Source organism: Cataglyphis hispanica, chromosome 5 (assembly GCF_021464435.1).
Source record: "Cataglyphis hispanica isolate Lineage 1 chromosome 5, ULB_Chis1_1.0, whole genome shotgun sequence".
Taxonomy (NCBI): Eukaryota; Metazoa; Arthropoda; class Insecta; order Hymenoptera; family Formicidae; genus Cataglyphis; species Cataglyphis hispanica.
This window is the reverse complement of record NC_065958.1, coordinates 5,293,450-5,306,435: the sequence shown is the minus strand read 5'-3', so window position 1 is coordinate 5,306,435 and position 12,986 is coordinate 5,293,450. Positions and strand designations below refer to the sequence as shown.

Below are 12,986 nucleotides of genomic sequence, written 5' to 3'. Positions count from 1 at the left end.
ATCTTCAGCTTAGAAATATATAATTTTTTTATTAATATTAAAATTTTTCGAAAAAATTTTTTTATTAATAAAAGATTTTTTTTCTAAAGAATTGCTGATATGAAGGAAAATTAAATGATTTTTTAAAAATATTAATGCAAGTTTTGCATTCCAATTATGATATTAGTTATTTTTTCATTGTAATTCTATAAGCATGTATGCCTATGAAGATACGTAAACGAAGTAACGAGATTATATCAGAAGCATTTATTAGCAAGTTTTTATTAATACAAGCAATATGAACATTTACATGATGCTAAAAGTTGTGCAAGTATTAAAAAAATTATATTGAAAAAATGATCACATTACCGTTATTCTTTGAAAAATGGCATCAAGTATTATATAGCCACTATATATTCCTTTGCAACATCTTGCAAATTTGACTTCAGCTATATTGTTTTAAAATGGTTGTATTTTCTTAACATTAATATGCCACGCTCTATAAACGCCTCATTTCCTATATGCAAATCCATCTCGATTAATGATTCGATCTGTCACAACATGTTTATTAACAATTGTAATTAGCAAATACAATAATTACAGCGTTATGTATATTTTTTTATGTTAAATATGTACAGTTACCAATTATGATTGGCAAATAATCTAATTTAATATCAATGTGATTCTTTGATCCAATAAAACATTGGAATAAAGTTTAAAAGAAAAAAGAACTATTATGCGTTGTTATAACACTGCCATTAGCAGTTGGCAATTGTAAATTATGTAGAAAAATTATAATTGATTGTAAATATATCTTTATTATTAACAGATAACTGTTCCTTTCTAGAGCTAACAGTGCTATTTTTTATATGCTATACTGGTTAAACCTCCACAATGACATTATTTTCCTTAGTAGATTACCAAATTGCTAAAGACATTCGGAAGGAGAATTGAAAATGGTATATCAATCGATATGCTATTCTGAGATTCGGAAATATTTTATGATTATTCAATCACTTATTAGGATATACAATTATTACAAAATTGTAATGTCCTTGTGCACTCGAAAAGAAAGAAAAAAGAAATACTATCATAATTCGTAACTTGAATGCTATTATTCATGTACTAAATGACTTGTATATCACAGTATTTGTTTGCTTTGTATAATTATAATACAAAGAACATTGCACAGTGACTAATAAAGATATTGCAACTATTGCAATCAATATCAATTTTTAACTTGCTAAAAAAAGAACATCTTTATATATTAAATCTTTATGTGGAGCTATATTCTATACATGTCATGCATTAACATACAACATATTTGCATTTTATAATAACAATAACAGTAATGTAATAATCAATAACATATTGCTATAATGGATAATCATACATGTTGTACTAAGAAAACATCAAATGCTATTGCTTAATGCACTAAATTTTTCATAAAAAGAATTAACATTTATTTTCATTACTTATATAACTATTGAATGAAATGATTTATATCAGCTGCTTTCAATGATTAAGATGCAAAGCTATAACTTATAACAATTTTTCAAAAAATACAATGAAAAATATATATTTATATATATGTATATATATGTATATGTGTATATATATATATATATATATATATATATATATATATATATATGTATGTATGTATGTATATATATATATATTTATTTATTTATTTATTTATTTATTTATTTATTCATATTGTTATATATGTGTACATATTTATATACATTTATTTGAAAACGAGATAGTTTCTAATATATAAAAAACTCAATTTAAATTCAATATTAAACAGAATCGTTAATTATGTTAACATAAATTATTCTAGCTTGTAGATTTAATGTGCAGCTGATTTTAAAAATGTATTATAAGCCTCTTCGTTCATCAAACTTTTGACTTCATCTAAATTGTTTAACTCTACTTTAAATAGCCAACCTTCTTCATAACAAGATGTATTAATTAAGCTGGGTTTATTTTCGACCGTCTCGTTTTTCTCTATAACTTTCCCACTGACTGGACTTATCAATTCTGAAGCTGCTTTCACCGATTCTAGAGCTCCGCATTCCTCTGAAATATCATAGTTTTGAATTTCCTTCACATGTGTGAGAAAAGATTTTACAAATTTAAATTAAAAAATTATATTGTATATATGTTATATGCAAGGTTTCATCAATCAGAGTTTGTATATTTAGTTTACAGGAATAAAAATGTAAGTATAAAATGTAATATAAATCTCTCTTTTCATATATAGAGATTTTATATCCAGAGATAGAATAGTACAAATTTTTGGTGGAGAACATATAAGTTAATCTTTTTAATTTTTGGGACTCTCATTTTAGCCAAAATCTGATTGTTAAGTAAAAAAATCTGTTCTTACCTTCTTTTTTGACTGTCGATCCCACGTCAGGAAGTTGCGCGAACACCACATCTCCGAGTGCATCCTGCGCGTAATCCGATATACCGATTATGCCCACTTTGCCGTCCACTGTTATCCATTCATGTTTTTCGGTGTACCATCGTTCTAAAAATCATATATTTATTGCAACTATAGTTTTAATTACGTAATTTATTTATATTAAAATAATTAAGTAATGTCAATTAATTATTAGTAACGTAAATTATTGGATGAAATAACAAGATGAAGCCGAGAAACTAGCAAAATTGCTAGTATGTTTATTATATTATATATTATTTATAATGTCATTACAAGACTGGAAAGAGAAATCTTGAAAAAGCTCTTGTATAGATATAGGAGAAAAATTGCTACAGATTTTTTGATACCACATAATTTATTATTAATTAATACTAATGTATTATTCTTTTCAGATATCATCCGCGCTCTTCAAAGAGACCAAAGTCGGGCACATCAATTCGCTAATACTTGCACACTTACCGGCTCTCAAGCAGCGAGTTGTGGTTATGGAACGTAATGCGACGAGAGACGTTCTCGATTGCGTCGTTCTGCCGAATAAATCGTTCCTGCCTTGCGAGATGAACGTTTTCATCGCGCACCGGCCAATTTGTATCATCAATCGTGCCATTTTTAATTCCTTGTATCACGATCGTGCGTGATCCGTGCGCGATCTAACCCTCTTGTTTCAACCTTTTCCGCGAGCAAAACGATTGCTGGTCGAATCAAGTCGGATAATGAGAAAGAGACTCGAACCTGGATGATCCGCTGCTCGGTTGCTTCTGTCGTCATTGGCCCCTCTCTTATCTTGTCTCGGACATATGTGTGTAATCCAAATACTTAAAAATACAAAAACCGATGAACATATAGATATAGATATATATCTATAACGTATAAAAAATTTACTCATAATATTTATAATACACCACTTTTTTTCCCCTTATAGAGATCTCTTCAATAATAATAATTTGTATTGTTACATCTAAATAATCACAAGAGTATAGTTCCAACATCAGCAAGTGATCTCCAACCTTTGAGCTATTGAACTAGTTTTATATTTTGATTATCACAGTCAGCATTCTCAGCAATTAAATTTTCATTTGAATGTTATTCGTCAGATTATTAAGAATATCTTCAGATTTTGTTGGTATAAATTATGAATCACAATTCTTTTAACAAAATATATAAAAAGAATCTCTTATGTTTCCATATACATAGTCCAAAAGAATTGTAATAATTTTTTTCCTTTTCATAAATTAAAAGAATTTATATAAAAAATAAAGAATTTGCTGATGTGTCAAGAAAGTAGAAATTTATTATAAACATTAAATGTACATTTAAAATCATTGTTATACAAGTATAAGATTTATTATAATACTACTTATAATATACTCATATGGAATTTACATAATGTTTCTTGAATTGTACATCACGTGAATTTATGAGATAGCTAATGAGATAGTCACGTGTTGCGAATATCTCAGTCATACAAGTTATCAAACTTCTAGCATATCATTGACCTCTGAGATCGGTGTCATATAAACTTATCAATATATAAAAAAAATGTCTGCAGTAAAGTAGCATTCATGTATCTTTTTCCTGCATTGGCTACTTAAGTATTTTTTATGCTTATATATATATATATATATATATATATATATATATATATATATATATATATATTCATTCCTATAATTTTATCATTTTACAGCATCAATGATTATCACTCAATGGTGAATCTACCAGGTGATGAAAAAATTTTATATTCGAGTACATAACGTTTTCATAGTAATAAACCTTTTGGAAATAATACTTTTCTGCATTAACCACACATAAATAAAAACATTCATTTCATTAATTTTACATTAAGTTCTATTATCAAATTGAGAATTCGTGTCATGATATTAAGAACTAGGCAATCTTACAAATAAAAAATTAATGCAAAAATATTACATTGATATATGTAATGTTGTCTAGATTTGCTAAAAATATTTAATTATATAATTATTATATAATTAATATAATAAATATAAAATGTTATAATTCTCTATGAAGATTTAGTTATACAATCGACATTTAATAAACTATGTCAGCTATGTATGTTGAGAAGAAATTCTTAAACAAATAAAGAAAAAGAATTATTACATTAGAAGAATTATTACATTATAGTCCAATAGTGGAAGAACGACCAGTTGAATTATGAATCGAGACTGGAACAGGTTTGCTAAGACACCACTCATACCACACCTTCTTAGAATCACATCTGCGCCAAAAGTGAACTACTATTTCATCTCCTGCCTTCAATTGTATTGGTTCCTGCATCAATAAATATTTATATCTTCATATTATCTAAAATTTATATTTTACATGATTTTATGTATACCTTAATTGGAAAGAAAATTGGGAACCAGCTAAACATATCTGGGCTATATGTGCTAGGTTCTATGCTCAATGTGATATTTTCATATAGAATTGCTGTGAAATATCCTGAAAATCCATGTAATACGCAATTCTGTTCCACTTGAAAAGTTTTTGTTTCGTATCTCGAATTATCAGTAATAACATCTAATTACAAATGAAAAAATTAAATAATTAAAATACAGACAAATTTATGTGATGGATTCTGTATATTTATATTAACCTGTGTTTGGATGTTTGAATGTAAAAAGTGGCTTTGGATTTGCTATGTCATATTTATTTTGAAGATGTACCACATATGGAGTTTCAAAATGAGCTGATGGATGTTTATCTTTATCTCTAAGTTGTCTTACTTCATTGTACAGTTTAGAAGAATGCATAGGGGCAATATATGAAGTGTATGATTGTGGTATGTTGATTCCATCATCTAATAAATTTATAAACCAAAAAAAAATTAAAAATTTTTATATTATAATAGTTATAATACGCGCAATTTATAAATAATTTATTAATACAGTATATAATACAAACCTCGTAAGAATTTCATGACATTATCTAAGCATTCTGGGGACAATTCATTATCGCCAAAGGACCCAAGTAATTCAGAAACAATAATATCAGCTTTTTCAGGGGGATTCCAATCCCTCATGTCGCATGATACTACTGTAACTTTATCTTTCCATATATCTCTCTGAAGAGCCTGTAATCTATAAATGTAGACAATATATAAAACATATATATATATATATATATATATATATATATATATATATATATATATATATATATATATATATAATACATACACACATACACATAATATTCAGATATTACATATATGCACACACATATAATATCTGTGGCAAAATCTTTATTTTAAAAAATTCTCACGTTAGCACAGCATTGGGATTCTTCTCTACTGCATATACTTTCACTTCCTGATAGGCCATTTCTGCGGCATTTAGAGATGCAGTTACAAGTGGTCCTCTTCCAGCACCAACTACCATAATGACTCTAAAAGTTTTCAATCGTTATATCTCTTTACAGATATCACATTGTTACATGATCTAACTTACATTTTTCTTTCTTTTCCCTTAATCTTGGAAATGATTGATTTGATAGCTTCGTATGTAGCACTCTGATATTCTCGATATTTCACAGGATCCTTTTCAAATATTTCATAAGTTTGTGATTCGAGATTATCCATTAGAGGTTGTAACGGGCATTGCAAATAATCTTCGTATCCTCGAGCAAATTTTTCTATTGTTCCATCACTCTGACATCCCTAAAGGAACGAAGACATTATTTCCTATATTTTATAAAATAAAGTATTAATTTTTTGATATAACTGTTTGCAATTTTCTTACAGTTTTACCTTCCATAGATAATCAAGATAATTATGATAATAGCTAATACTTTGGTAACGCGTTGCGCCCGTCAAAACAAATTGCACTTCTAATGCGGCGAATCTTTTTACTATCGCTTGATGTGCTTTACTTAGTACTGGATATCCTTTTTTATTAGTTAGAAATATCGTTGTCGGTAAAATCAAGCATTTCACTGGTTCTCCAAGCCATTTATCTATCTGGTATTTAAGGTTAGAGTATTTTGTTGATGCATGTGTATTGATATTGTATAATTTTAATTTTTTTTAAATCTTACCTCTTCCATTTCAGGCACATCATGACTAACAATTAACGCAACTCCTAATTTTTTATTATAATCACATATTGTTCTAAATGTATTCCACCATTCCCATGGATTCTCGTCTGCTGGACAATCTTCTGCCCTATAAGAATAGGCTTGTCTAATTGGATTTTCCATAGGAACTTGTATCCATATCTATAATAATTAATAGAATATTTTAATAATTTTAAATTATACTATTCTTATTTTATGACTTGAGATAAATAAAAGGATGAGAGTGAATAAAACAATTTTTGAAAGTAATTAAAATAAAAATTAATTATATCGTTACCTGAAAATTAGTATTGTTATTTGATACTTTATCAGAAATAATTCTTGCAAGATTCACATTTTTATTTATCCCATGTTTTAACTTTAAAATTGCTCCTGATAAACCAAAATGGCTAACTAAACTTAATTCTTGATTCAAGGCTTCTTCACTATTTTTTCTAATAATTGGATTGGTCGAATCCACATTGATAAATGGTGAAAATTTGCCAATTATTAAATTATTCCAATCTGCAAAATAAAATTATGGATCATATGTATAGTTTTGGTTTATTTATATTTAAAAAATGGATAATTATATATATATATATATATATATATATATATATATATATATATATATCATATATATAAATATGATTAATATAGAGATATAAAATTATATCTATAATTTATATACCTGAACTACGTAAAATTAAATCAGGCCTAGTAAATGGTCCTGGACGATCCTTGGCAGGACCAGAAATAAATTCTCTTTTAAATAAAGGATAAACCAAAGGAATGCATACAAATTCATATCTGAAAACATGAAGCAAAATATAAATATCACATGATAAAATAAAACATGCGGAAAACTCGTTAAATAAAATATATAAAATTAATGATGGCTTACTTTGAATCGTTTGCGTAAACTAGACATTCATTTAGATTTGCAGCGCTGCAGAAATCCAATCCACAGGAAACTGGTCTTTGATTTGTCATTGCAATATATAATTAAATATATTTCTTTTTCTGAAATACAGTTAATTTATGTGATAAATCTGATTTCAATGGTATTTCTTCTTTTTTCTTGTACGTTATATCAAGTAACCTTACAGGAGGTAGAAGCCGGCAATATATAAATTTTAAATGATTTCAATTAAGTACACAATCATAATATATCATCTATAATTCGACAAAAACACTAATAACAATATTCTGTATTCTCGTTTTATATCGACAAGGCAATGCTTAAAAGAACACGTTTAATAAATAAAATTAATACGTGCACACGTGCACAACGTATACGTTATGTAGTTTGTTTTATATAAATATGCGTCCATCAGCGTTTATTGCGACCATAGAAACTATCGCGAATATAAAGGAATCTCTCCAGAAAAAAAAAAAAACATAATGTAGAGACACGATGTCCTGCAATTGGTTATTGAATAGAGAATTTAAAGTTTCGAAAATTTTTCTATTTTATCAACCAATTGTAGTGATGTGTGTTTCTTGCTAGGAATCTCTCATAGTATTTTATTCATAATTATTCTGATTGGTCCGAGTACAAATTATGTCCAACTTTCATGCTCTCCTGTTACGTTTGAAATATATTTCGAATGTTGTATTTGCATTCGAATAAATATATTTCAAAATATAAAATAGGATAGAGAAAACACTGCAATGAACAAATACACGTAGAAAAGAAAGAAAGAAAATAAAATAGGTGTAAAATATACGGCGCTAGTGGTCATAAAAGTCTTTTCTTCTCTCTCGCTCTTCCTTTCTTTAATTTATCTTCTTTCTCTTTTTTTTCTTATGCCGTGGAGTCTGCTTCTCACGCCGCCATCTTAAAGTGCAATGTCATCGGCGCGTTTCATAAGTAAGGTGTTGAATTAGTCGTTCGTTCTTGTTCGCGTGAAAAAGCAATTTTTTTATATTATATATCAGCAAAAATGTCCAGCGGAGCACTTTTCGGTAATAATGCGTCGCGTGGCGCCTCGAAAAATCTAGTCGAGTTCAAGGCTGGCAAGATGACCGTGAAAGGAAAGATGGTTTATCCGGACACGCGAAAGGGTCAGCTTTACGTCTATCAATCCGATGATTCGTTAATGCATTTCTGCTGGAAGGATCGCACCACCGGAGTGGTTGAAGATGTACTATGATAATCCTTATTTTTTAAAGAATCTCTAAAAATTTGATCAATTTGTCGTATGCCTTTTCATTTTCACATTTCCAAAATTGTTGTATTCTTATGTACAAAATAAATATATACATATATCTATGATATATATATATATATATATATATATATATATATATATATATATATATATATATGAATGTTTTTCAGGATTTAATTATCTTCCCTGATGATTGTGAATTTAAACATGTTCCTCAGTGTAAGACTGGTAGAGTATATCTTTTACGGTTCAAGTCATCGAGTAAGAAGTTCTTCTTTTGGCTACAGGTAAAAATATAATTTTATATTAGTTTTATATTATACTCTATTATAAAAATTAAAAATTAAAAATTTACAGTTAAAAATGTTCATATTTTTTTTCACAGGATCTTAAAACTGATAAAGATGAGGAACACTGCAGAAAGATTAATGATGTACTTAATAATCCACCGACACCTGGATCCCAGAGAAGTGGTGGTGCTAATGCAGAAGGAGATCTTCAGAATTTGTTGAATAACATGTCGCAACAGCAACTTATACAATTGTTTGGTGGTGTTGGCCAGATCGGTGGTCTAGGTAGCTTATTAGGTACAATGAATAGACCGCATAGTGTTCAAAGTACAAGAGCTTCTACCACAACTTCATCTACTCCGACCACTACTAATGTAGCTAGACCACCCCATTCACTAACTCCTGGACCTAATACAGATTCTAAATCTTCGAGTGAGTCAAATTATTTTAATAGCAATTATTTATAACAGCATATTTTGGTCAGAACTTATCTAGATACTAATAAATTGTCAGCAAGAACACCAGCTCCGTCCACTCCGACCACAACAGCAGCAGGTTCAAACAATAGAATACAACTTAGTGACTTGCAGAATTTTCTATCAGAAATTCCTACACCATCTCGGACTGAACCAGCTGTGCAGGTAATGTCATATAATTTCTTCTTATCTTCTATCTAATGACTGAGTCTGAATATATGTATATTCTATTCATTTTTAACTCTAATTAAAGAATAATTACATTTACTAGCAAATGGTTGGAGATATCACCAGACATCCAAAGTATAGTGCAATAATTTGTTTTAATAATATTATAACAATTTGATAAAAATTTTAAAGTAAATGAAATTTTTAGCATGAAATAATTAAATGATAGCAGTTCTAATATAAGACATAGTATTTTTAAAGAAGATGTCTTTATCATAAAATTTTAATGCCTATATTATAAATATAGGTTTACACAGAACAAATTCATTAGCCTTCCTGGAATTAATTCTTATTTAACAAAAGATAACAAGTTTTCAATAAATTAAGCTTTGAAAATTAAATAGAAGACAAAGTCTTATCTTTTAGTTAATTTTAAATGTCTTATTTTGGTAAAAAAAGGAAGAGAGAAAAAACCTTTGTAATCTAGTTACAAAAAAATATAGTATTAAAAATTAGGAAAGTGGGAGATAATGATTTTATTTAAAAAAAAGGTTATTTTCGAATTTATTATAAAAAAAGCAGTCATAAAGATACTGGATGATTCTGGGACTTTCTGTCTTTTAAAAATATCAAATAAAAGTTAAATATGTACATTATATAATTGTATTATAAGACGTTTATATAATATATACATATATTAGTAAATTTTTATAAAAATTTTGTTTTATATATACATAATTTTTTTGCTAGAATTTTACTAAAACATTTTATTTATTTATATTTTATAAATAAATAAAATTATATAAGTATTTTATAGTTATTTAATAACATTAATAATATATTATTAGAATTTATTGTTTATAACATCAATTTCTAAAATTTAATTCATATCAATAGACAATATATGTATTTTTTTTTAAACATGATAAGATTAAATCCATTTTTAACCTTATCATTGTGTTTAAAAAAAAAGATTACAAATGCAAGATCACATACACTTTTAATACATTTCTGGAAATGTTTTGTCAGATTCTTTTATGTTAAGGAAGATAAGTATTTGAAATATTATTAATATAATATAATATTATAAATCTGTGACTGATTTAATGTTATTGAATTTGTGCGATCTATAATTTTCTTCTCAAATTAAATTTATTTTTATTTTTATTTAGTGATAAAACAATATTGAAAACAATATTGAAAATTATAGGTTTGTCTTAACTTAAAATCATTTTTATATGTAGGAATGTAAAACGAGCTAAGTGGAAGAAGAATATTTGTACAAATTGTCTGTATATAAAAATGTGATATTGACAGAGAGTATTGCGTAAAAATAAATAATGTGATATCATACATGTATGCAATCAAAAACTAAGAGAAAATCTATTTAGAAACGTTCTTAACGTTCTGAGAGCAAAGAAAATACTGAGAATTCAAAAAGTAAGATTATATTACCAATTGCATATTTTTTATAGCTGCTATCATTATCAGTGATATAAAATGCCATTCTTGATAACAGAAGTTAGCTTAGGAAAAATATTCAGTGTTCATTCAATTACTGCCTTTTAAATATCTAAAGTCTAAAACTGAATAAAGAGGAATTTTATGTGTTGATTATTCATAAGATGAAAATTAGAAGAATCATGTAGTACATTATTATAGTACAAAAGTTATTAACAAATTAAAAATATTATGTTGTGTATTTAAATTAACAAAATTATGACTAAAAAAAATTATGGAATAACGAATTTTGTGCTTAACTAATGTCATTTATATTAAATTGAAATTTTAATGTGTGTCACAGCTAAAAGTTGTTAGTTTATATGTTTGTGAAGAATAATATCATTAAATAAGTCATATAATCAATATATTGTAGCTAATATGTTCTATAATGTTGCGTTTGCTTTTCTCTGTTCATGAAATTTGGTAAAGTTTTAATAATTTGAGAGAATTGCACACACAACATATAATACATATACATATATATTATCATTAACAGTTTCAATTATATCACTTAATGCAATTGTATACAATGTGATATATTGATATATGATATATGATATTCCTTTAAAAAATTGTTAAGCATTTTATACATCTTTTATATCACATTATAAAATTATGTTTATTTATGCGTGCTTTATATGCTTTTGAGCTGTATTTAGCAGAAAATACTTTTTTCATAAGAAGCTTAAAAATAAAGCATGTGTATGTGCAATAATCATTCCAAGAATTAATGATATTAATTTAGTTACTTAATAATTATTGAAGAGAAGTATATTGTGATCAAATAACATATATATAGAGAATCGAAAGGCAGAAGCATGGTTTTCTCACTGTTCAATTCTATTATTCGTCTGAACTGGTTGTCGGAGACTCTGGCTCTGCTGAGCAGTTGGGGAAGTTTCTCCGGGTATATCTGTTGTTTTCGTCCAGCTACAGCGCAGCTTATTGTCCGGCAGAGGGGCGTAGCGACAGAGCTGACCAACGCTATTCCGGCGGCAATCTCTACGACGGAGAGCCTGGAGAGTGCCATGAACGTGCACTTACCACCAGGGGACAACCTGTCTACCACGCTCTCGTCTCCCCAGTTCTCCCAGGCGCTATCAATGTTCTGGTCTGCTTTGCAGTCGGGCCAGGCGGGCCCTGTCATCCGTCAATTCGGCTTGGGATCGGATGCCGTCAATGCCGCAGCCAGTGGAAACATCGAAGAATTCGTCAGCGCTCTGGAGTCCGAAGTGAAGAGCGGTCAAGGACAACAGCAAACGCAACAGGGACAGGACGACAAGAGTAAGAAGCAATCATCATCAGCCGCTAGTCCCGATAAGGACGATGACGACGAAGGCATGGCGTTAGATTAAGAATAGGATTTCTACACATCTTTGAGAGGTTTTTTTTTCTATATAGAATTCATGCACATTGCATATATATATTATGTTATATAATCTAATACAATACATTTTTTTAATGGATATCATATTCCTCTCCGACATAATTTAGGTAATATGTTTTTTGAAAATGTATATGCAAATGTTTTTCTAAGTGTTCGATAATCCTGTATTTATACATCAATGAAAGATTAGTAAACATGTCGATACAGAGAAACGTTTAACAGAAACGAAAAAAAATTTAATCATGTATATTTATTAAAATTACACACATGTATGTATATTGAACAATTTTGTATGCATACAATACATGTTTACTGGATTTATTATTGCTTAAATAAAATGCAGAATTTAACAAATAATACGATTTATTTATCAGTTATATTTATTATATATATATATATATATATATATATATATATATATATATTTATTTATTTATTTAACATATTTAAATATATACATTTAGAATGAAATTTGGTTTT

At 27.7% G+C, this 12,986-nt stretch overlaps 4 protein-coding genes across 5 annotated transcripts in view; 2 read left to right on the top strand and 2 right to left on the bottom strand.

The window, feature by feature from the left end:
* Positions 1 to 2,947, top strand: part of LOC126849476 (uncharacterized) — an 85,666-nt gene extending 82,719 nt beyond the window's left edge. Inside the window, exon 2 of the mRNA XM_050591342.1 lies at positions 2,824 to 2,947. Coding sequence (XP_050447299.1) covers positions 2,824 to 2,927 — 104 coding nt within the window. The 3' untranslated portion in view covers positions 2,928 to 2,947. The remainder of the gene's footprint in view (positions 1 to 2,823) is intronic.
* Positions 1,239 to 3,038, bottom strand: LOC126849479 (glycine cleavage system H protein, mitochondrial). The gene is made up of 3 exons (XM_050591353.1): positions 2,891 to 3,038; positions 2,375 to 2,518; positions 1,239 to 2,064 (listed from the first exon to the last, which is right to left on the bottom strand). Exons 1-3 carry the CDS (start codon positions 3,036 to 3,038, stop codon positions 1,835 to 1,837), a joined length of 522 nt encoding a protein of 173 aa, XP_050447310.1. The 3' UTR covers positions 1,239 to 1,834.
* Positions 3,039 to 3,438: 400 nt separating this feature from the next.
* Positions 3,439 to 7,835, bottom strand: LOC126849464 (protein arginine N-methyltransferase 5). The gene is made up of 12 exons (XM_050591307.1): positions 7,616 to 7,835; positions 7,413 to 7,531; positions 7,200 to 7,318; positions 6,804 to 7,030; positions 6,488 to 6,667; positions 6,201 to 6,410; positions 5,902 to 6,110; positions 5,717 to 5,839; positions 5,357 to 5,532; positions 5,049 to 5,252; positions 4,791 to 4,972; positions 3,439 to 4,723 (listed from the first exon to the last, which is right to left on the bottom strand). Exons 2-12 carry the CDS (start codon positions 7,499 to 7,501, stop codon positions 4,571 to 4,573), a joined length of 1,872 nt encoding a protein of 623 aa, XP_050447264.1. The 5' UTR covers positions 7,502 to 7,531; positions 7,616 to 7,835; the 3' UTR covers positions 3,439 to 4,570.
* A 492-nt stretch (positions 7,836 to 8,327) lies between these two features.
* On the top strand, positions 8,328 to 12,863 carry LOC126849496 (proteasomal ubiquitin receptor ADRM1). Of its 2 annotated transcripts, none has more exons than XM_050591394.1 (5): positions 8,328 to 8,655; positions 8,853 to 8,969; positions 9,068 to 9,404; positions 9,486 to 9,613; positions 12,244 to 12,863. In XM_050591394.1, exons 1-5 carry the CDS (start codon positions 8,455 to 8,457, stop codon positions 12,472 to 12,474), a joined length of 1,014 nt encoding a protein of 337 aa, XP_050447351.1. In that variant the 5' UTR covers positions 8,328 to 8,454; the 3' UTR covers positions 12,475 to 12,863. The 2 variants fall into 2 exon arrangements, with proteins under 2 accessions (XP_050447351.1, XP_050447350.1); XM_050591393.1 differs by having other exon boundaries at positions 12,076 to 12,863.
* The last annotated feature ends 123 nt before the right edge of the window (positions 12,864 to 12,986 follow it).